Source organism: Haliotis rubra, unplaced genomic scaffold (assembly GCF_003918875.1).
Source record: "Haliotis rubra isolate DU_JTF1 unplaced genomic scaffold, ASM391887v1 Scf697, whole genome shotgun sequence".
NCBI lineage: Eukaryota > Metazoa > Mollusca > Gastropoda > Lepetellida > Haliotidae > Haliotis > Haliotis rubra.
Window position 1 is genome coordinate 470,879 of NW_025767409.1, and position 25,600 is coordinate 496,478.

Sequence of the window (25,600 nt, forward strand, 5' to 3'; positions counted from 1 at the left end):
TTTTTAAATTTACTCTCCCCAGCTGGTACATCAACAGGTTCACAGTATATGCAAACATCCGCAACATGTGTTGCGATATGTTAGTCATCAAAACACTCTGTGATGAAATGACATGTCAGTTTCAACTGTGCATGAGATATGTTCTGTTACATTGATACAAGAATCATGCGTCAGAGCATCAGACCTTGTATGTATTCCCAATCTACTTCACACACATATACTCAACAAAAAAGTCAATCGACCACCCCAATTATCAATATTTTAGTATCTAATAGTTCATATTAGAATCCATATAATACTTAAATATTGAATATTGGGGTGGTCCTTAACTTTTGTTGTTGAGTATATATCAATAGTAGAGCTGAAGTGCTGCCATTTTCCAGGTCACTTGGCGAAATATATGTACTTTCACGAAAAAAGACAATATCTATTATTTTCATTTTTACTGATCCAAATGATCATATTTAGAAAACAAAAGCATCATTGACGCAGACTAAGATTTAATTTCAGAAAGTGGTGTTTCTCATTGGCGATATAAAATGTGATTTCAAGCAAGTTATAGATTTTTTTTCTGATAAATTCAGCATTACATTTTCTAAAATATATGTAAGTGGAGAATTGTTTACTTTAATTGTCAAAATAATTTGTTGATATAGAGTGGTAATTGATAATACTGATTGATGTCTGTATTTTTTCAGATGAGAAATGAATATACAATATGGAGACAAATTTGAAAACGGAGATAGGGTATTCTATACAAATATATTAAAGGCATAATTTGTAGGAGAAAAAGCTTAAAAAAATAATTTGGCCAAAAGTTTAAAGATAAAATTAATTGTCTGTCTTGAAGCAGTGATTTAAAAAATGATCGGTAATTAGCAAATACTAAATGCAGCAGCACCCGTTCATTGAATGATCTGCCCTTGAGTGAAACTGGAAACTACTGCAACTGTTGTAACATGAATACTATGGTAATAAACTGAAGTTGATAATTACTTACCGTTAGGCAAGCTGTCAAGTAAGCCTTAATGCATTTTATGAATATATACTGAACAAATTAAGTTAGGGATCATACGTATTCTAGTGGTATATTTATGTTACTGGGTGCCCGATCTTCACATAAAAAATATTTGTGAGCCCTTACTTTTTTAAAGAAGAGGAAGAGGGCCACTTTTTATGGGTAGATAATGTCTTTATTGTAATAGATGCAATGTTTCAATGTAGATCGTAACACCATTATCAAACAAATGAGAGAAGCTTACTTTTTGAGTATGGTATATGTAATAAATTGTATCCATTGTGAAAGACTGTTATATGTGGTATGTGACATAGAATAGCCAAACAATTGTAAATGATTAAATAAATGAAAGGAAAACACTGTAGAAATACAAATAGTGTTTTTATTGGTTCATGAGGGTGGCTGTCACTGTAAGATTTAAGAATCTACAAAATTCTTGCTTATTGAAATTAAGTTATTCAAATAACAATGATATATAAACAAAGAGGTTTTTAATAACACATGTTATATTTGGTATTACACTTAGTAAAGTACAGATTCTGGTACTGTTACTATTACTGAGAAAGTGTAATCCGAAAAAAATATAACATATGTTACATTTGACCACTTTCTAAATGACATCGTATATTGAAGGAGGTATTTTATGTCAAAAGTTTCATCTTAGAAACCTTAAATTGTGTGTCATTGCTAGTGTGTTATCTGTACAAAAATAGGAGGTGTAGATGCTATGGGTTCTGGTGCTCATGGCAACGGACACCATGGGGAAACACAATACAAAAATTTATACACATTTAATGATTCTTCGAGGTTTTGTTTGATCACATGAAATGCAAGAGTTCACTCTGCGTGCTCCACATGTTAAGTAGGGCTTACCCTAAACTAACGATTAGTCTTAAAATATATACTAAACAAAAAACTCCATTTAAACTCCAGTGAGGGGGGAGATTCCAAACCTGAGGAAAATCTATATAGATAGTGTAATCCCAAATTAAACATATGTTGAATAGGAATGACAGTGATAAAAAAGAAAGCTCAAGAAGCTCAAAGCTATAATCCCTTCAACAGTCTGAGAATCACTTAACCATTTTGTGATCTCTTTTAGCTTCAGGTCTTATTTAGGACTGTCATATAATCACATGGTAAAGTTGTTGTAATACTATGGAACAAACAGGAGTGAGTGAGTGAGTGAGTTTAGTTTTAGTCCGTACTCAGCGATATTCCAGGCAGTCCTGTGACAGTCCCGTGATCAACAGCATGAGCATCAATCTACGCAACTGGCATACGATATCATGTGTCAACCAAGTCAGCAAGCCTGACCACCCGAGCCAGTTTAATTTTAAGTCGCCGCTAACGACAAGCATAACTCGAACCTAGATCTTCACATGCTGGAACAACAGGAGCATCCTTAGATCAAAGCTAAAAATCTAAAAATCTCCAAAGATTATTCAGAACTAGTCACCCTCTAGACTTGCCAAACCAGGGGTTGATAGTATGAACATCCAGACATGGCATCAGAATAACATGGCATGCAAAACTGACTTTGTCTACTGTCAGTCATGTTAAGAATAGATACCTTTGCCTAAGCTGTAATTTTTATCAGGTGGTAATAGTCTTTAGATTAATATATGATGAAGATTGAACTGCTTTGTTTCAGAAACAGTTTTTAATAAATTTAGATGAGGAGAGAAAAAGGTGACCCGTTTTTGTTAAGAGTGTGAGCAAACAAGCGAGTTTAGTTTCAGACAATTTTAACAATGTACCCACAATATCAGGGCAGTGGACACCAGAAATGGGTTTCAAACATTTTACCCATGTCTGGAATCGAACCAATGAATCGAACATTGTTAAGAGTGTGAAAGTAGAAGAGTATTTGTTTTTATCACATAAAGGCATACATCTCCATTACTACAGGGATAAGTGAGGTAAGAAAACTTTGTATTATTTCACATTGGAATGAAAATTTATTGTGGGCAAGAGAGTGGAAACACAGAAAAAAAAGACAGATGTCAATGTATTAGATCACTTTCATAGTCATTTATATTGCATGAGGGAAACTGAATCTGAATTATATGATAAAAATATAATTTTATTATCTGATTTACAAATATAGCCTCAATCATTTCAAACGTATCCCCAAAATATTTGTCAAATGTCTTTTATTTGACTACTGGCAGCTATTTGGAAACTGAAGTGAACACTGGTACTCTGTCATCTCGTTTATGATTAGACGCTTTAGGTCCTTGCCGATCAGTTACATATCTTCCCAGTGGATTGACATCTTGTAAGGTTCTAACTCAGGGTCTGATCCAAACTTTGATGACAAAAGTTCTCCAATTACTGACAGCTGAGAGGCAGGCACACAGAGACTTGTATTGACTGAGTCCTTAGTCAGGCTGTCTGGTGTCAGATGACCCACGAACCTTTACAACGCCGTCTTTGCAAACGTTTCAAATTACCTGTAAACAGGAGGCTCCAGCTAACACACCTACACCTTACTGTTACACCAACATGACATGGCACGGGAGCAGTGATTGGCTGCTTGAGGTTTAAGGTCATCTGTGATTGGTTGAGGTGTGATATGACTAAGGTGAAGGGGACATCCCTTAGACAGAAGTTGACAGTTATTTGAGACCGGTTCTATTGATTCGGACCCAGAATCCATGCAACATTTCAAACTGCAGTCTCAGGCCAGCCTTTGTTTTGTCAGATCAGATATCCGAACTTTAATAGGCTAGCCCCAAAATACACGACACAGGAGTTGTATCGTATAGAGTTTCCCCCTTTCATGTTACAGTGTAATTAGGAAAGAATGTTATTTTGTAACCCGGTCGCCAATATGCTATGATGTCCTGATTCAGTCTTTTCTGTGGTGACATTTTCTAAGTCAGGATTGGGTTACCCTCACAAGCTGACTTTGAAGTGAAGATGATCCAAAAGAAAGGTGATTGATGTCAAGCTACCATGGTGTATTATATATTTTACCTTCAAGCACAGCACGGAAGAGAATCAGGTTACATTTCCCATCATGCTTGGCAATACCTCCTGGTCCTCGGGCTGCTATGCTCCCTATCATCCATCGTTCATCTGTTATACTGATATCCTAGCAAAACATCCTGATTTGATGAGACAATAGATGTGTGAGAAGCTGTTTATGGTTATTTATTGAAACTTTGGTGCATAACCTGATCAATATTGTTGTCTCGTCTCTGTGAACCTTTAGACTAGGTATCGTATAATACCAAAAACATTAATAAGAAAATAAAATTCATAAATATTATTTTTGAATTGATATCAGAGGACATTATATTTTCTGAAATATATGTTTGTACAATCAGGTAAATATGTTTAGACCCTGCGGACATAAGTGATTCCAATCTTGTCAAGACTATTCCCAACAATACATTTTTTGATTCATGTCAGCAACAGGTGTCATGCTTTTTTAACTGTGATGCGCTAGAATGTTGCTGGTATTCACTTGAAGGAGCTAGTATGGTTTTATGCCACTGTTAGCAATATTCCAGCAATATCAGAGCCAGGGACAACAGAAATAGGCTTCACACATTGTACCCATGTGGGGAATCAAACTCAGTTCTTTGGCGTGACATAATTATGTGATGATGTACAGGGAGTGAAGTCTTTTGTACTTAGATGGCTGCTGTGGAAATATTAACAATTATGATTACTGCTGCCTTAGAATGGAGGAACTCATTTATACATTGTGATATATTGTGTTTGTTTTCTGATGTCAAACAGTTTTTGACTGTAAGTATTATCTTGGCCATGTTGGTATGTGCCTCATCGAGGCGTTTTTCCAAAACAACATCTCTAACTTGAATAGACTTACACAGTACAGTCTCATGTTGTCGCTCTTATGTGGAAGTACAGTGTGGTGTAATGTGGGTGAAGTGGGCGTTGATGTACTGAAGTGGTGTATCGGTGAGATGTACTGAAGTAGTGTATCAGTGAGATGTATTGAAGTAGGGTATCAGTGGGATGTACTGAAGTAGTGTATCAGTGAGATGTACTGAGGTGGTGTATCAGTGAGATGTACTGAAGTAGTGTATCAGTGAGATGTATTGAAGTAGTGTATCAGTGAGATGTACTGCAGTAGTGTATCAGTGAGATGTACTGAAGAAGTGTATACATGAGATGTATTGAAGTAGTGTATCAGTGAGATATACTGAAGTAGTGTATCAGTGAGATGTACTGAAGTAGTGTATCAGTGAGATGTATTGAAGTAGTGTATCAGTGAGATGTACTGAAGTAGTGTATCAGTGAGATGTACTGAAGAAGTGTATCCATGAGATGTATTGAAGTAGTGTATCAGTGAGATGTACTGAAAAAGTGTATCCATGAGATGTATTGAAGTAGTGTATCAGTGAGATGCACTGAAGTAGTGTATCAGTGAGATGTATTGAAGTAGTGTATCAGTGAGATGTACTGAAGTAGTGTATCAGTGAAATGTATTGAAGAAGTGTATCCATGAGATGTATTGAAGTAGTGTATTGGTGAGATGTACTGAAGTAGTGTATCAGTGAGATGTACTGAAGTAGTGTATCAGTGAGATGTATTGAAGTAGTGTATCAGTGAGATGTACTGAAGTAGTGTATCAGTGAGATGTACTGAAGTAGTGTATCAGTGAGATGTATTGAAGTAGTGTATCAGTGAGATGTACTGAAGTAGTGTATCAGTGAGATGTACTGAAGAAGTGTATCCATGAGATGTATTGAAGTAGTGTATCAGTGAGATGTACTGAAGAAGTGTATCAATGAGATGTACTGAAGTAGTGTATCAGTGAGATGTACTGAAGTAGTGTATCCATGAGATGTATTGAAGTAGTGTATCAGTGAGATGTACTGAAGTAGTGTATCAGTGAGATGTACTGAAGTAGTGTATCAGTGAGATGTACTGAAGTAGTGTATCAGTGAGATGTACTGAAGTAGTGTATCCATGAGAGGTATTGAAGTAATGTATCAGTGAGATGTACTGAAGTAGTGTATCAGTGAGATGTACTGAAGTAGTGTATCAGTGAGATGTACTGAAGAAGTGTATCAATGAGATGTACTGAAGTAGTGTATCAGTGAGATGTACTGAAGTAGTGTATCCATGAGAGGTATTGAAGTAGTGTATCAGTGAGATGTACTGAAGTAGTGTATCAGTGAGATGTACTGAAGTAGTGTATCAGTGAGATGTACTGAAGTAGTGTATCAGTGAGATGTACTGAAGTAGTGTATCAGTGAGATGTACTGAAGTAGTGTATCAGTGAGATGTACTGAAGTAGTGTATCAGTGAGATGTACTGAAGTAGTGTATCAGTGAGATGTACTGAAGTAGTGTATCAGTGAGATGTACTGAAGTAGTGTATCAGTGAGATGTATTAAAGTAGTGTATCAGTGAGATGTACTGAAGTAGTGTATCAGTGAGATGTACTGAAGTAGTGTATCAGTGAGATGTACTGAAGTAGTGTATCAGTGAGATGTATTGAAGTAGTGTCAGGGAGACAGACCTGATATACTGACGCTTTGTGTCAAATGAGACAGTCCTAAATGTTGCCAGTCTTTGATTCTTTAATTCATTTGGTGACACACTTGATCTTGGATTCACTTGAATCACACTTAGATTCACTTGTGCCACACTTTAAATCCTTGACACCATTTTTGAACTCATAATAACGAATTCAGCTTTGATATATCAGCATACCAAACATACAGTATAAAATGCAGATTATAAATGAAGCTGTCAAAATAGAAATAAAATATTAATAAAATAACATGGAAACTTCAAACAGCATTCATCAAAGTAAGAAATTTAGTGAAGTCTTCATTTGATATTGTGTCTTTAATCCCCTTGAAAAACAAGCATAATCATATTCATATATTCATAATATATAACACTGAACCCTTGTATAATTCTCTTATCAACATGGGGTGTATAATTAGAAGGTAGGAGAATGGACGATTCACCCATTAGAAGGGCATGAAAAAGACCTTAATCAAAGCAATTGTGTAATCCCATACTGTAACAATACAAGTTTATCCTGATATTATGTGCTGCTCTGAAATACTGTCTAGACAGTTATACTAGAACTGAACAAACAGCAAAAGTACAGCTGTAATGTGGAAAGAAAATTCATATTGGGAAATAATCGGTTTGATTAAATTTTGTTATGCGAGACAAGACAGGAAGCTTCAATTTGAAATGTAGTATTTATGAAAAAAAATTGAAAAAATAGTCAGTTTTTGATATGTGCCTTTTGTATATTGCAAAAGATGAAGAAAGAATGTTTGGTTGTTTGCAAGCACTGTGGTTTTAATCCCTCTTGTCTGTTGGTTTGTAGCCTTTTATTTGTAATGTTACTTTACAAATGAAATACAATGGAATCCATCAAAGTCAGACTCTAGCTAATCCAGATCTCTTGTCATGAAGACATAAATAGAGAGAAAACTTTGGCCAGCAGGAAGTTTCAACATGATTTATAAGGTTTCTTGGTATTAATGGAAGTGTGTTGTGTAGTTTACTATAAATCAGTTTTACATTCTCTATCTGCCACCTGTTATCTGAAAACCTGTCATCAGTTTGTGTAAAACCTCTCATCTGTGCAACTGTCATCTAATTGTCTGTCACCTGTCATCAGTTTGTCTGTCACCTGTCATTTGTTTGTCACCTGTCATCAGTTTGTTTGGCACCTGTCATCAGTTTGTTTGTCACCTGTCATCAGTTTGTTTGTCACCTGTCATCAGTTTGTCATCAGTTTGTTTGTCACCTGTCATCAGTTTTTCTGGCAACTGTCATCAGTTTGTTTGTCACCTGTCATCAGTTTGTCTGGCACCTGTCATCAGTTTGTCTGGCACCTGTCATCAGTTTGTCTGGCAACTGTCATCAGTTTGTCATCAGTTTGTCTGTCACCTGTCATCAGTTTGTCTGTAACCTGTCATCAGTTTGTATGTCACCTGTCATCAGTTTGTCTGTAACCTGTCATCAGTTTGTATGTCACCTGTCATCAGTTTGTCTGTCACCTGTCATCAGTTTGTCTGTCACTTGTCATCAGTTTGTCTGTCACCTGTCATCAGTTTCTTTGTCATCTGTCATCAGTTTGTCTGTCACCTGTCATCAGTTTGTCACCTGTCATCAGTTTGTCTGTCACTTGTCATCAGTTTGTTTGTCACCTGTCATCAGTTTGTCTGTCACCTGTCATCAGTTTGTCTGTCACCTGTCATCAGTTTGTCTGTCAGTTTGTCTGTCACCTGTCATCAGTTTGTCTGTCACCTGTCATCAGTTTGTCTGTCACCTGTCATCAGTTTGTCTGTCACTTGTCATCAGTTTGTCTGTCACCTGTCATCAGTTTCTTTGTCACTTGTCATCAGTTTGTTTGTCACCTGTCATCAGTTTCTTTGTCATCTGTCATCAGTTTGTCTGTCACCTGTCATCAGTTTGTCTGTCACCTGTCATCAGTTTGTCTGTCAGTTTGTCTGTCACCTGTCATCAGTTTGTTTGTCACCTGTCATCAGTTTGTCTGTCACCTGTCATCAGTTTGTCTGTCACCTGTCATCAGTTTGTCTGTCACTTGTCATCAGTTTGTTTGTCACCTGTCATCAGTTTGTCTGGCAACTGTCATCAGTTTGTCACCTGTCATCAGTTTGTCTGTCACCTGTCATCAGTTTGTCTGTCACCTGTCATCAGTGTTTTTGTCACCGTCATCAGTTTGTTTGTCACCTTTCATCAGTTTGTCTGGCAACTGTCATCAGTTTGTCTGGCAGCTGTCATCAGTTTGTTTGTCATCTGTCATCAGTTTGTCTGTCTGTCACCTGTCACTGTCACCTGTCATCAGTTTGTTTGTCACCTGTCACCTGTCATCAGCTGTCATCAGTTTGTCTGTCACCTGTCATCAGTTTGTCTGTCACCAGTTTGTTTGTGTCATCAGTTTGTCTGTTGTCACCTGTCATCAGTTTGTTTGTCACCTGTCATCAGTTTGTCTGTCACCTGTCATCAGTTTGTTTGTCACCTGTCATCAGTTTGTTTGTCTGTCACCTGTCATCAGTTTGTTTGTCACCTGTCATCAGTTTGTCTGTCACCTGTCATCAGTTTGTCTGTCACCTGTCATCAGTTTGTCTGTCACTTGTCATCAGTTTGTTTGTCACCTGTCATCAGTTTGTCTGTCACCTGTCATCAGTTTGTCTGTCACCTGTCATCAGTTTGTCTGTCACCTGTCATCAGTTTGTTGTCACCTGTCATCAGTTTGTCTGTCACCTGTCATCAGTTTGTCTGTCACCTGTCATCAGTTTGTCTGTCACCTGTCATCAGTTTGTTTGTCACCTGTCATCAGTTTGTCAGTTTGTCTGTCACCTGTCATCAGTTTGTCTGTCACCTGTCATCAGTTTGTTTGTCTGTCATCAGTTTGTCCTGTCATCAGTTTGTTTGTCACCTGTCATCAGTTTGTTTGTCACCTGTCATCAGTTTGTCTGTCACCTGTCATCAGTTTGTTTGTCACCTGTCATCAGTTTGTTTGTCACCTGTCATCAGTTTGTCTGTCACCTGTCATCAGTTTGTCTGTCACCTGTCATCAGTTTGTCTGTCACCTGTCATCAGTTTGTCTGTCACCTGTCATCAGTTTGTCTTGTCATCACTGTCATCATCAGTTTGTCTGGCACCTGTCATCAGTTTGTCTGTCACCTGTCATCAGTTTGTCTGTCACCTGTCATCAGTGTTTTGTGTCAGTTTGTTTGTCACCTTTCATCCTGTCATCAGTTTGTTTGTCACCTGTCATCAGTTTGTTTGTCACCTGTCATCAGTTTGTCATCAGTTTGTTTGTCACCTGTCATCAGTTTGTCTGGCAACTGTCATCAGTTTGTTTGTCACCTGTCATCAGTTTGTCTGTCACCTGTCATCAGTTTGTCTGTCACCTGTCATCAGTTTGTCTGGCAACTGTCATCAGTTTGTCATCAGTTTGTCTGTCACCTGTCATCAGTTTGTCTGTAACCTGTCATCAGTTTGTCTGTCACCTGTCATCAGTTTGTCTGTCACCTGTCATCAGTTTGTCTGTCACTTGTCATCAGTTTGTCTGTCACCTGTCATCAGTTTCTTTGTCATCTGTCATCAGTTTGTCTGTCACCTGTCATCAGTTTGTCTGTCACCTGTCATCAGTTTGTCTGTCACCTGTCATCAGTTTGTTTGTCACCTGTCATCAGTTTGTCTGTCACCTGTCATCAGTTTGTCTGTCACCTGTCATCAGTTTGTCTGTCACCTGTCATCAGTTTGTCTGTCACCTGTCATCAGTTTGTCTGTCACCTGTCATCAGTTTGTCTGTCTGTCATCAGTTTGTCTGTCACCTGTCATCAGTTTGTTTGTCACCTGTCATCAGTTTGTTTGTCATCTGTCATCAGTTTGTCTGTCACCTGTCATCAGTTTCTTTGTCACCTGTCATCAGTTTGTCTGTCACCTGTCATCAGTTTGTCTGTCACCTGTCATCAGTTTGTTTGTCACCTGTCATCAGTTTGTCTGTCACCTGTCATCAGTTTGTTTGTCACCTGTCATCAGTTTGTCTGTCACCTGTCATCAGTTTGTCTGTCACCTGTCATCAGTTTGTCTGTCACCTGTCATCAGTTTGTTTGTCACCTGTCATCAGTTTGTCTGTCACCTGTCATGTTTGTCACCTGTCATCAGTTTGTCTGGCAACTGTCATCAGTCTGCCACCTGCCATCCATTTTCAATTTGTCTGGCACCTGTCCTCGGTGCATCTATCATCAATTTGCATGTCATCTGACCTGTCATCAATGTGTGACCATATGGCAGTTAAAATGCTACCACACTGGTCTTTGAAATGAAGCAGACCAATATGAGTACACAAGTAACTGACCTTGAGTTGGTAGGATTGCTAGCTTCAATGAGTGAGTGAGCGAGTTTTACGCAGCTTTTCGCAGTATTCCAGCAATATCAATGGAAAATCACCAGCAATGGGTTTCACACAGTATGCCTGAGTCTTCAGAGTGACGAGCAAACGCTTTAACCACTAGGCTACCCCGCTGCCCAGTTTTAGTCTGGGTACTCAAAATATCAGTAAACCATTATGTGACAAAAGCAGTACAGAAGACGCAGAAAAGTTGACTGTGTGTGTATCTATGTGTGTCTCTTGTTAAAACATTTGCTTGTCACTTTGAAATCATGAATTTGAATATTTGAAGTCTATTTCTGGTGTCCAGTGCCATGATATTGCTTGAATATTACTAAAAACATAAAAAATAATACTCTGTGGACATAGGTCTTCATGATTGAGTCCTTTCAATTGATAAATTCTGTTAAAAAAAGCATTGTTCACACCATATTATCTACTGTAATAACTGAAGCTTGTCTCCCATATCTTGTATGACGAGTATAGTTACTTCTACCGGTGGTCAGAGTTGCTTCCCTTACTTTGGTTCCAAGTCTGGCAGCTGCACAATCACCAAAGGTGTAAATGTGTGAGATCTCCCCTGCCAGGCTATATGTAACCTGGTGAGGCAGCATTAAACCCAACAAATTTACTCACATTATCAATATGTCTGTAACATGCAAGTGTTTGTTGATTATAAAAAAACAAACAATGATGAGGAATGTTAAGGATGGGTTTATAAATGTCAACATTTGTCATTACCAACATCATTTTTTTTCTCTTTCAGGGCTGTCCGACTCCTCCTCCCCATCTTCCTACATTGTGTGTGCATGGTGCCAAAAGACTGGAATGAAGCTGTTCACTTTGAAGAGCTCCACAGGCCTGAAGGCATTCTGTAGTGAGCTTTGCTTCACACAGTGTCGAAGAGCATCCTTCAAGAAGAACAAAGTATGTGACTGGTGTAAGCATGTGAGACATACAGTAAACTATGTGGACTTTCAGGATGGTGATCAGCAGCTTCAGTTCTGCAGCTCCAAATGTCTCAACCAGTATAAGATGAATATCTTCTGTAGGGAGACTCAGGAACACCTCAAACAGATGCAGCAGATGGGAGAGGACAGTGAAGATTCCCCCTCACCCAATGTACATGACAAACAGATCCTTATTACTCCAGATTTGTGGCTGTCAAAGAAGCAGGATCAAGCTCGGGGTATTAAGCGGGAAGACAAAGGAGAAGATGATGGTGAAGGGAGTGTAAGGGGGGAAAAGAACAGCACATTGTCCAAGAATTTTACATCATCAAGAAAGTTTGAGACACCGTCTGGAGCTGATAGATTTGCCAAAGATCGGGAACGCCTTCGCCGTGCCATAAGAGAGTCTAGAGAGGCTGCAAGATCATGTAGTCCACCCAGAAATGCAAGACAGTCTTCACCTAAAGCTCCTCTTCCAGGGACTTCCGGCTTTCCTCAGTGGATGCCTCCACCACATTTGATGGGTGGCCTTGCTCCGGGAATGGCATCACTGGGTATGTTCAACCCTATGATGTTTGGTGGACTTTTTGGAAACCCATCAGAACGACCGCCCCTTTTAACACCAGATGCAGGATGCTCTAGCAAACACAGAGACAGATCCCAGAGTACCTCTGGGGCCCCACTGTCCTTGTCCTCACCAGAAATATCTCCTTCCTCCACCAGTACAACACCAAACCTCCCTAGGACCTCTAGCTCAGCTGCAGAACCAAACATAAGATCTGTCTCATCACATAACCCAGCTCCGCCTCTTGGACCAGGGTTACCAAGAGGAAATTTTGGAGCAGGGTTGTTCCCATTTGGAGGTGCTCCAGGGGCACTACCTCCCATGTTTCCCGGTGATCCAGGTATGGGAAATATGTGTCCTCCTTTCTTTAATCCCCTTGGTCCAGGTCAGTTACCCCATCCAGGGATGCCACCACCTCCAGCAGGCAATGGCGTTCCTCCTGTCACAGTTATGGTACCTTTTCCAGTTGTTCTTCCTCTTCCAATACCAATCCCTGTACCTCTACCTATATCAATGGAAAAACTCATGAAATTCATGGCCGATAAACAAACAGAAAGCAATGCCTCCTCCTCCCCTGACACAAAGGTGGGCACAAGTGCAGATGAAGTCCATCTCCGTGATACATCCTCCCCTCAGTGCTCCACAACCGTTAATTCACGAGTTCACTTCCCTGGAGAGAATACACACAGGAGATTAACTGTGTCCCGAGACTCTGCTTCTAGTGGTTGTATAGATTGTGCATCTTGCAAACAACCAGACCGTCAAAGATCTGAATCAGCTGAACCTGCGATCACACAGAGGAAAGACCTCAAACCTTCTTTTATGATAGACTCACACATACTGAAACGGTCTCTCACACCTACCACTGCCAAGACACTTGAGCTGACCAAGAGACCAAAACTAGACCTGAAGAGCAATCAAACAGGTGCAATAGATCTGTCAAAAGACAGCTGTGTGTCCTCGGATTCAGAGGTCATGGGCAAAGAAAATCATCGGGTGTTTACGGTCAAGGATCGGCCATCTTCAGAGTCCTCAAAGACTGATGCTGAGGACTCGGAAGTGAACACAGGTCTGAAAGTGCCCAGGATTCATATTGTCTCCACAGCTGGAGAACCATCTCTTGCTTCACAACAGCTCCCTCTTCCGCCGACAGATCATGCGTATTCTCTACGGCGGAGCCTCATTTTAGACGCACCAAATGTCCCCAAGCAGCAGAAGAACTCTTACCAAGAACGCCCCTATGTTCGGAGTGTTCCGAGGGACATGATAGAGGCTGCTCGTAGACGATGTCTGAGAGCTCGTGTCCGAACAAAGTGAATTCAGTCACTCAGGCTTACACCAAGGCCCTTGACGCCAAAATGTTAACAAAAATATGACACATATATTTGAAATAAGAATTCAAAGAGCCAAGAGTATTTGTTTTAACTACATTGTTTTGTAAATGTATTTTTTCATACATTTTGGCGTCAAGTATCATGGCTTAACATATACCAACAGTTCCATGCATCGTCTAGGGTGTTACTTAATTATATGGGTAATACAGTTTTGAAAATTAAAAAAATGTATTAATTTATTCTTTGCCAGCATTTAACAAAGTAGTGCTTTACATATATATTTATGTTACAAATACATGTTGTGATGTTCCATTCTTGAAATGTCTCTAACTTTGAAATGTATCTTTGAATGTTTTCATGCATTACATATGACTCTAGTCACAGCTTGTCTTAGCAAGAGTAATGCTCTTCTTGTCATGTGAGGAGCATAACCGAACGCACTCAAATTACGCAATAGAGTTTTAAGATAATTTAAATTTCTCTGCAGGCGATAGCTTCCATATGTCGATCTGAATTAATGTTTTGTATAAAGGCAATAATTTTAACACTGAGGACGTTAAGGACTGACCGACTAATGTTTGTCTAGGGGCAGTCAGGATTCGATAGGTAACTGAGCCTGTGTAAGACCACTTGTCTTTTGGAATTAATGCAGAAGGGGTCGTTGTCGGCACGGGTAGTACAGACGTGTACCCTGGTTTGTTTCTCTACACAGAAACTTACCCTTGCCAAAATCAGAATACAGAAACGTACCCAACGACAAGTCCATTCCGCACTGTGTTGTTTCATTGATTGGAACTGTCATACTGTTGTATTAGATACATTTGATTGCATTATATAAGGAATAAGCATACACAGAAAGAATATTTCGCAATGCAGAATACCACCCGAAACCAGTTGAACGGACACAACCACATAGGGTATCTGTTTGGGGTGAGGAATAGGAACTTGTCCCCCGTTAAGAGTACAGGGTACGTTTCCTTATTTTGACTTTGTTAAGGGTGCATATCTGTATACAGAGACATACCCGGGGTACATATCTGTAGTACCCATGCCGACAACGAAGCCTTCAGCACGCCTATGTCATGACCCATTCTCTGTGCCTCATACATACACAAAGACGGATTGAAACCTATTTTTGTTTGAGCTTAGGTTAGTGATAAGTTTAAGTTTGTTTTCTTTCTTGATTTGGTGCGTCAATATGCAGTGATTTTGTGAACACACCTTAGTATGTTTAGTTCGGTTTTCGTTTCTCTGTTATTTTGCATATGTTTCCGGCTGCACCGGATGTGACGTTTGTGATGCGGTTCGTTATCAGGAGATTGCTTTGGCCGTTAGATTAGTATCAACCGATGTATAAAGTGAAGTTACCAAGTGTACCAGACGGGTTCACAAGCTAGTTCCCCTCGCCTTTCTGGCGTGTAGTTATTTACTCCTGCTACAGGTGTTAATCTCTAAAGGATCTCTTTCAGATTTGTGGTTTCCTACCAGATCTACATTTTACTAGCGGTTATGTAAAGACATTTTTAGTTCAAATTTTTAAACTTGATCAAGACAGGGATATCGTTTACATCTAATGCGAGTACACAAAGACGCATGTAAGTATTATAAAGAAGTTTATTGTAAGTTGATAATGTCAACTCTACACACACAAAACGTCTTGTTATATTTCAGAAATATAAGGGCAGTAAACACCTTTAATCCAGACAGAAACTTTTCCAGTAAAATCGTATTTTATAATTCATTTCTGGATTAATAGGTATTGAATTAGAATGTGACATAACGTGGTCGGTAAGGCCGGGTTTCCAGACTAACAAGGTAACACTCTATGGTATTTCTTCCATCTGGCGAAACTAAGGATTCTAATGTACATTTAACCACACTTAAAAACCGACAAAAGTGACAGTATCCATATTCAAGCGACCTCTGTAAATTTCGATTATTCTCTACTTAGCGAGGGGCGGTGGGGTAGCCTAGTGGTTAAAGCGTTGGCTCGTCACGCCGAAGACCCGGGTTCGATTCCCCACATGGGTACAATGTGTGAAGCCCATTTCTGGTGTCCCCCGCCGTAATATTGCTGGAATATTGATAAAAAGCGGTGTAAAACCATACTCACTCACTCACTCTACTTAGTGAAAAGTCCTGGTAACCCGAACGGCAGTTCACACGGTAAATCGTTTGAGTCGAACTACTAAATAACGCCTAACAATTTTCTGCACGATAAAATTAAAACTCTCTTTAATGCGAACGTCTGTAACACTCAATCGATTAAGTCAATATGTAATAAGAAAGTCTCTTATCGTATAACCAATGATAAGTACCAATTGTTTAAACGACAAAGTGAAAACTCTCGTTAATTCGAACCTCAGTAACAGAATCAACCGTTTATGTCGATATGTAACGTTATGGTATCTCATCTAGTAATTGAAAATAAGTAACACTTTGTTACACAATAAGGCGAAGCCTCCCTTTAATTATAATGTCAGTAATTGTTTACGTCAATACGTTACTGTACGTTCTCGTTTCGAACTACCAATAATTCTATCTAAGGTATCATATCCCCTAAACCAAGGGTCCACAGGGTTCCAGGGTGTGGTAGGTTTAAATATAGAGCGTATTTCACACCAACTGCTTTCTGCAAGAAATATCCTACATGTCTACATGAATAAATTCCCAGATAGCAGCAGCTTTCTATCAACAAGGGTAACTATGACAGCCTTTATTCCAATTTGGAGCAGCGGTTATAATAGGATTTGAGATAAATGATCCTCAATACACACCCTAGTCATTAATCTTTGAAACACAGTCACCATCGTTCATATTTGTAATTCAAACAATTTCCTCTTTTATCAAATAACGCCCGTATATTTCAGAATTACAAAACAAACAGGGGTGGTCGCATTAGTCAGTTTTCTAATGTCAAATAGTGCAGGGGGGTAATGTTACATTGCAAAGCGCGCGTCCTGTGGTATAATTGGAACAAATTGACCTACAAGAGAAGAGCTTTAATAATGAGCCGTTGAGACGATTGGGTCTTGTCCTTATGATAACATCAGACAGTCGGCTCGCGGGGAATATCGGATTTCATTGAAAAAGGTTAAAGGCTACTGGTGATAGCCATTTTTATGTACTTTGTTTCACCTATCTAAATACTCTCTGGAACCGCTGTAACCGTATATCCTTCCATATTGGAAACCGGATCTCTTAACCGGACCAGCTCTGATCCAAGTGCTTTATAACCCAACAACGTCCGGTTCAGGTGGTTGTCTGTGGGAGGCAGAGATTAAAATGTTGAGGGGGAGGCCGTGGTTAGGGGGGTGGGTGTGGGTGTGGTTGGGGGGATTCTGTCCATATAAAAGTATTGTGAACTTACGAGGTAATTATACAATTTCGAGACTTTTTTGTGTGTAATTCAAATATCTAAGCATTGGATATTTGTGATTTTTATTCAGATGGCAGCTATTTCAGTGATAGGTTTGATTAAAATTTCAAGGTGAGGTGTAAAATATGGAGCAAGCAATACTGAATGAGCACGTTTTACATTAATTATTGTGGTACAATAGGGGACTAGACTTTATCCTGTTTTATTGCGACTGTGTTTAGGTCTGTGTGTTTTGAAATGTGGTGTAACCAAAAGGCGTTTGAAGGTTTACATTCAGAATTAAATACCACCGGGTACCCACTCACCATGGGTGAAATAATTTGTTGATAACGCACATATGTCGTTCTGCCTGTGTGAATTGTTGATACGCTTTCAGATGAAAATAATATCGAAAATTTATGATATTTAATAGAACTTGCAAAGTTGTTGTTGCAACTAAGAGCAATATGTCTTCCGATTCTCCAACTAGAAAAATGGACATCTAGAAATAAGGTGTGTTCCCTTTACTTCGGAAGCAAGAACTCTCGTGTGATCTCATGTGATCTCGTGTGATCCCATGTGATCTCGTGAGTCAAGTTACATGTGATATAAAATGCTGATATATGTTTGACAGCCTTAGATACTTTCAGCTAGTTTATCACAGAAGGGTTTAGTTCTCGGCGTAAGTTGATATTTAACGGACATGGCATAAAACGTTTGATGGATGAATAATGTCTAAGCAAATTATATTGAAAAACATCATATATGTCTGAAATAACACCAGTACGACGGTCAATTTTAACTCTCAGTATTAAAAAACAATGTCACCTGGTAACCTTTCTCGAGTTATATTGCTGTTCCCATGACACTATACAATGTCGTAATCGTGAATCGTAATTTGAGAAAGGCGATGAGCTCATCATAGAAAATCACATAAAACAGAAAAGTACATATTACTTTGCACATTGATGATTTACCTTCTCAATACACACGTCAAGTAACTTATTTATATAATTAGTATCATGTTCCCGCACGTACTTAATCTTTCTAATATACTTCTCCATTTACTAAGAAGAAACTATAGTGTAGCTGAGGGGTAATATTTGAGCCTGATAGAGAAATATACTGGACAAAATAAGTTACGAATATTGGTATTTTTATGATTGATATTTTATCAGTGTGTCAATGAATAAATAGATCATTATTCATAATTTCAAAATTTACATATATTCCTAACTATTTTTGTCCAGTATGTGATAGCAGTAATGAACTTGCGTTGTCTAAGGCTGCTCTTATGACTTTTAGTAAAATCTTGAAAATCTACCTTATCTAGCATTGTATCACAGTTGTTAAAGTGACTGTCTAAGCCAGCTTGACTTGCCTATCTCACACTATTTTTGGACAGTTTGTAGCGTCTGCAAGCGTTTAATACTGAGGTATTATATTTCGAAGTCAGTTGCATCAAATTCCACCCACTGATTCCAAGTGCAGTTGTAGCAAGATAGTCTACAAATAGGACTGGAAAGTGAGAACTCGAGTCTGTTGTCTGAGAAGCTGTAATCAATATTGCATTATGTTCTTACATTTGTTTGAATTGAACGATCTGAAAACCCCTTCAGTAAAATGTTCCGTATGATACCATACGCTAATGTTGACATTTAACACCCCTTTAATTGTGGGAATATGATGTAATACTTGACCCCTGGCTTGTTTTGTTATGTTCAATTTCACAAAACAAACGCTCCACGACCGCGACGAGAATGTTTCCGTAAAGTTTCCGTTAATATCTGTCGGTCCTACATGTACACGGGACAAAGTAATATAAGACGCCGCAGCTCGCTCTACGTAGTTGCGGACGGTGGGGTAGCCAAGTGGTTAAAGCGTTCGCTCTTCACACCGAAGACCAGGGTTCGATTCCCCACATCGGTACAATGTGTGGAGCCCATTTCTGGTGTCCCGCCGTGTTATTGCTGAAATATTAATAAAACCCAACTCACTCACTCTACGGAGTCGCGCCCCTTGTGCTCAACAGAAACTGATTGCAGGTTCGAATCCCAGTTCTCGGTTATTTTTCCAGGTTTATCAGAACCATCCTCATCCTCGTAGGTTTCACTGAGCTGGTAAACGTGTGACACTGGTATTCGTTCAGCATACAGATGAAACGCCGTTTTATAGCTAGAATACTGATTTGTTATAGGTAGAATACTGATTTGTTATATCTAGAATACTGATTTATAGGGGAGTTGAACCGAACTCATTCACTCACTCGCAATACTGCATTACATTTGCTATGTACCACCTCTACAGTCGGGTGAAACCCATACAATGCTGCACATTTCAATGAAACAAATAGATACTATTTTTATGATGTATTTGAGGGGTATTCTGTGTATCTTAAACATACTAAGTCCATCTGTGCTGCTTAGTAGTATTGTATATTGTATCTTGTTCTTTATGTCAGATCGGATAACATGTTTACGTGCTACGAATTCCACAGTCGGGTTGGTGCACCTTGTAATATAGAGTTGCGTCCCTTTGCCATGTGATGATCCGTTGGTTGTCGGTTCGAATTACAGACTCATCCTGACCATCAACACCTTTTCCCTTGCAGCTAGTGTCACCAAAGAGATAGAATATAACGGCTTACATCTCTTTAGGCTTGCCTCCCCAATAAGCTGACTCAATGACATAAACGAAATGTTTTTCAAATCGGCATTAAACCCAGCCCACTCACTCACTCACCTCAGATAGGGCTTATGTGCTGCATCTTCCATGGTGCAGGTGCAGCACCCATCTCGCTTCACTTGGCAGTTGTTATGTACGAAGTCTTTGTTGATATGTATATTATGATTATTATTATTATCTACTATATATCATGTTAAGCGCGTGTATATATACGTTTGTTATTATCTACTGGCTTTAAAACAGAGTCCAACAGGTATTTGGGGTGAAATATAGTCTCATACAGCGCTGTGTTACACGGTGTGGAAACGGAACTTAAGAGTTACCTACCCTTAATATGGAACATGTCGGACGTAACAAAGCTCCTCACTATACACAGTAAACTACGTTTATAACGAACTCTCTTATACCGAAATGACGGATATAACGAACTGACGGATATAACGAACTGACGGATATAACGGACTGGCGGATATAACGAACTGACGGATATAACGGACTGGCGGATATAACGAACTGACGGATATAACGAAATGTTTTGTCCCAGCCACTTGCTCTCTATTGTAGTCGAGATGCGTATACGGAACTACGGTTATACCGAATTAAAATAAGTATTCCCTTTGAGTTCGTTATAACCGTAGTTTATTGTACACGTGTCGACAAGATGTAACAACAAGGAGTTAAAATCTGACAGTAATTATATTAGCGTGGAGATGGGAACCAAGTAACTTATTCTATTAATTTGAAAATGTCCATTGTTTATAATACCCTTTTTAATATATTTTCTAACATACCAAGAAAGCATGTTTGAAATATATACTCAGCAAGAAAAGTTAAGGACCACCCCAATATTCAATATTTAAGTATAATATGGATCATAATATATAGAGATTATTACACGAGCAAGTGTGTTAAGTGACTTTTACGAAAAAAAACCAAACCGAGTGTGAAATTTTGTATTGCACGAGCGAGAACGAGTTTCGTATAAGTCATATGACACACTTGCTCGAGTGTAATTATTTCTTTATTATCCATTTTATGCATGTACATTTGTGCAGTAAAACACGGAAAGCAAGTGTGACGGCCCTCGTCATTGACGCCGCGTTTAATTGTCACAGACGTCGAAATACAGAAACAATATTAATGGTTACTAGGCAAAAGTGATATGTGCACATGTACACATATGATATATATGACACTGGTTATGTTTCACCATATTGGTAATCAGAACTATTATATACTTTAATATTGAAAATTGGGGTGGTCATTAGATTTTGTTGTTGAGTATATATATATACTCTCTCTCTCTCAGTTCATCTCAAATCTAAAATAGACAAAATTGTTAACACTGCAAGTAAAATCGCTGGATGTCAGATTTGAATGTTTATCATCAATATATGAGCGGCAAATCGTGAATCAAGCTGTCAAAATCATATCTGACCGTGCTCACTACTTAAATTCGGAATACAACCTCCTCCCTTCAGGCCGCCGCTACAAAGTTCCAGTTGTGAAAACTAAGAGAGCCCGTACATCGTTTATTCCAAGTACCATATCTCTCTTAAACAAATGTGAAGATACCTAAATCAAAGAATTTAATTTAAATATGTTTGTTATCTCTCTAATGTGTCAGTAGCTCTGCTGATGTAACACAAATTCCTGAAAAGGCATTAAAGTATTTTTCTATTCTATTCTATAATTTATGTAGTAGTGGTAATTGATTTTGTGACATCCTCAACTGCGTTTTGAGTGATATCAGTCTGCTTGACAGAATAAATAAACTAACAAACGAGAAACACCCTGCTCTGAACGAAATGTATATCTCGACTGACAACCTGACAACTTTGGAAACTCAAAACACAATAGTAATTTCAAACTGGAATAATTAGCTTCTAAAATGAATAAAAATAAATAAATGAAAGCAGAAAGTTATTCAGTTGGCGGAATGTCAGGAAGAAACTCTCTCCGTTGTGGGACAGGGGGACAATTTAAACAACACAGCTGCAAATTTGTATATCATTATCTCTGTCTCACGCCTTGGTAATTTGTAAGTTTTGTTTTCAAAGTTTATCGAGAGTTTGGAGTAACATGCCAGTATAGATATTATACGTCAAGGTAGATTCGGTAAATGTGACGCCATGATGTTAAGCATAGGCTACGATTATCATAGAATCTCAGCTTAAATATTATTACGATGGTCATACTCACACCTTAAGCCATATAATTAAGTCAGTGCTGTTCTGAACTCATATGACTTACGTAACTAAAATAGCCTAAGAGTAATGGAGATACGATAGTCGTAGTACTGGCTTCACAACCCGTATACGTGAGCGCATGGACAAACAGACTTAACACGATTGTAGTACTAAGTAGGGGTGGGTATTGCAGGGAATTTTCGTATTGCGATATATTGCGATGCGAAAGCATGTATTGCGATATGTATTGCAATATATTGCAAGAATTATTTTTAACCAAAAAAATACTTATGATCGAGTTAATGCTTGATTTGTAAAGCAAAAACACAACAAAATCACAATGCTTGATTAGGCTTTAAGAAAACTTTCAATCATGGCAAAATCTAAATGTAAATAATGTTTGGCACAAATGAAACGAGGAAAGGAACAATTTAAAAAACGGAAATATCCGAAGATTTCCGAGTGTTACGAAGTTTTCCGAATGCATGTCAAAATACCGGTTTTCGATCAGCGTATCGCAATACGTATCGTTTCCATGTCTGAACCGGTAAATACCGGTAAACCGGTTATATTGCGCAGCTCTAGTACTAAGGATATTGTAAGGTTATAGTATAGGAGACTTCTTAGGTGGAAGGTCTGAGATGATGGGCCGTGGACTATACTTCCCCCGATGTCGTGGCTCGATTGATGTATATATAGATCAGTGTGATGACTGAGTGTCACTGTTGTACTACACAGTTGTTGCAATAAGTTAAGACGTGTTATGCACGTGCATGCGGTATATGTTTTTATTTGGACTGCGTTAGCCTTCGCAGTTGTCTGTAAATTTGATTGTGAGCTTTACACATCACGAGCTATGAAATAAAGTGATGCCAAATTTATGTATGTTTTTGGTGTTCTGTTTCCGATTCTTAAATAAATTCTGGCATGATACCTTTTCTGTCCTTTAAGTCCCTGTAAAACTAATGTACGGTCTCACTTTATTACATCCTATGAGACATGAGTAACTCCTGGAAGACAAGAATGAAGTACTGGAGACACCTACTTTATCCTGAATACCCCTGTGAGACAAGCATGAGGTACTGGAGACCTTTGTCCTGAATGCCCCTGGAAGACAAGCATGAGGTACTGGAGACCTACTTTGTCCTGAATACCCCTGGAAGACAAGCATGAGATACTGGAGACCTACTTTGTCCTGAATACCCCTCTGAGACAAGCATAAGAAACTGGAGACCTACGTTGTCCTGAATACCCCTGTGAGACAAGCATGAGGTACTTGAGACCTACTTTGTCCTGAATACCCCTGGGAGACAGGCATGAGATACTGGAGACCTACTTTGTCCTGAATACCCCTGGGAGACAAGCATGAAGTACTGGAGACCTACTTTGTCCTGAATACCCCTGGAATACAAGAATGAAGTACTGGAGACCTACTTTGTCCTGAATACCCCTGGAATACAAGAATGAAGTACTGGAGACCTACTTTGTCCTGAATACCCCTGTGAGACAAGAATGAGGTACTGGAGACCTACTTTGTCCTGAATACCCCTGTGAGACAAGCATGAGGTACTGGAGACCTACTTTGTCCTGAATACCCCTGGGAGACAAGAATGAGGTACTGGAGACCTACTTTGTCCTGAATACCCCTGTGAGACAAGAATAATACTGGAGACCTACTTTGTCCTGAATACCCCTGGGAGACAAGCATGAGGTACTGGAGACCTACTTTGTCCTGAATACCCCTGGAATACAAGAATGAAGTACTGGAGACCTACTTTGTCCTGAATACCCCTGGAATACAAGAATGAAGTACTGGAGACCTACTTTGTCCTGAATACCCCTGTGAGACAAGAATGAGGTACTGGAGACCTACTTTGTCCTGAATACCCCCTGGGGACAAGCATGAGGTACTGGAGACCTACTTTGTCCTGAATACCCCTGGGAGACAAGCATGAGGTACTGGAGACCTACTTTGTCCTGAATACCCCTGTGAGACAAGCATGAGGTACTGGAGACCTACTTTGTCCTGAATACCCCTGTGAGACAAGCATGGGGTACTGGAGACCTACTTTGTCCTGAATACCCCTGTGAGACAAGCATGAGGTACTGGAGACCTACTTTGTGCTGAATAGTCCTGGGGGACAAGCATGAGGTACTTGAGACATACTTTGTCCTGAATACCCCTGGGAGACAAGCATGAGGTACTGGAGACCTACTTTGTCCTGAATAGTCCTGGGGACAAGCATGAGGTACTGGAGACCTACTTTGTCCTGAATACCCCTGGGAGACAAGCATGAAGTACTGGAGACCTACTTTGTCCTGAATACTCCTGGGGGAGAAGCATGAGGTACTTGAGACCTACTTTGTCCTGAATACCCCTGGGAGACAAGCATGAGGTACTGGAGACCTACTTTGTGCTGAATACCCCTGGGAGACAAGCATGGAGTACTGGAGACACCTACTTTGTCCTGAATACCCCTGGGAGACAAGCATGAGTTACTGGGACCTATCTTGTCCTGAATACCCCTGTGAGACAAGCATGAGGTACTGGAGACCTACTTTGTCCTGAATACCCCTGGGAGACAAGCATGAGGTACTGGAGACCTACTTTGTCCTGAATGCCCCTGTGAGACAAGAATGAGGTACTGTGAGACCTACTTTGTCCTGAATACCCCTGGGAGACAAGCATGAAGTACTGGAGACCTACTTTGTCCTGAATACCCCTGGGAGACAAGCATGAGGTACTGGAGACCTACCTTTGTCCTGAATACCCATTGGAGACAAGCATGAGGTACTGGAGACCTACTTTGTCCTGAATACCCCTGTGAGACAAGCATGAGGTACTGGAGACCTACTTTGTCCTGAATAGTTCTGGGGGACAAGCATGAGGTACTTGAGACCTACTTTGTGCTGAATATCCCTGGAAGACAAGCATGAGGTACTGGAGACCTACTTTGTCCTGAATAGTCCTGGGGGACAAGCATGAGGTACTTGAGACCTACTTTGTCCTGAATAGTCCTGGGGGACAAGCATGAGGTACTTGAGACATACTTTGTGCTGAATATCCATGGGAGACAAGCATGAGGTACTGGAGACCTACTTTGACCTGAATACCCCTGGGAGACAAGCATGAAGTACTGGAGACCTACTTTGTCCTGAATACTCCTGGGAGACAAGCATGAGGTACTGGAGACATACTTTGTCCTGAATATCCCTGGGAGACAAGCATGAGGTACTGGAGACCTACTTTGTGCTGAATACCCCTGGGAGACAAGCATGGAGTACTGGAGACACCTACTTTGTCCTGAATACCCCTGGGAGACAAGCATGAGGTACTTGAGACCTACTTTGTCCTGAATACCCCTTGGAGACAAGCATGAGGTACTGGAGACCTACTTTGTCCTGAATACCCCTGGGAGACAAGCATGAAGTACCTGAGACACCTACTTTGTCCTGAATACCCCTGTGAGACAAGAATGAGGTACTGGAGACCTACGTTGTCCTGAATACCCCTGGAAGACAAGCATGAGTACTGGAGACCTACTTTGTCCTGAATACCCCTTGAAGACAAGCATGAGGTACTGGAGACCTACTTTGTCCTGAATACCCCTGTGAG

General features: G+C 39.7%; 1 protein-coding gene across 1 annotated transcript in view; it reads left to right on the forward strand.

The window, feature by feature from the left end:
• LOC124258543 (sine oculis-binding protein homolog) overlaps window positions 1–15,700 on the forward strand; it is a 102,938-nt gene extending 87,238 nt beyond the window's left edge. The window contains exon 4 of the mRNA XM_046692611.1: window positions 11,670–15,700. Coding sequence (XP_046548567.1) covers window positions 11,670–13,735 — 2,066 coding nt within the window. The 3' untranslated portion in view covers window positions 13,736–15,700. The remainder of the gene's footprint in view (window positions 1–11,669) is intronic.
• Window positions 15,701–25,600: the final 9,900 nt, after the last annotated feature.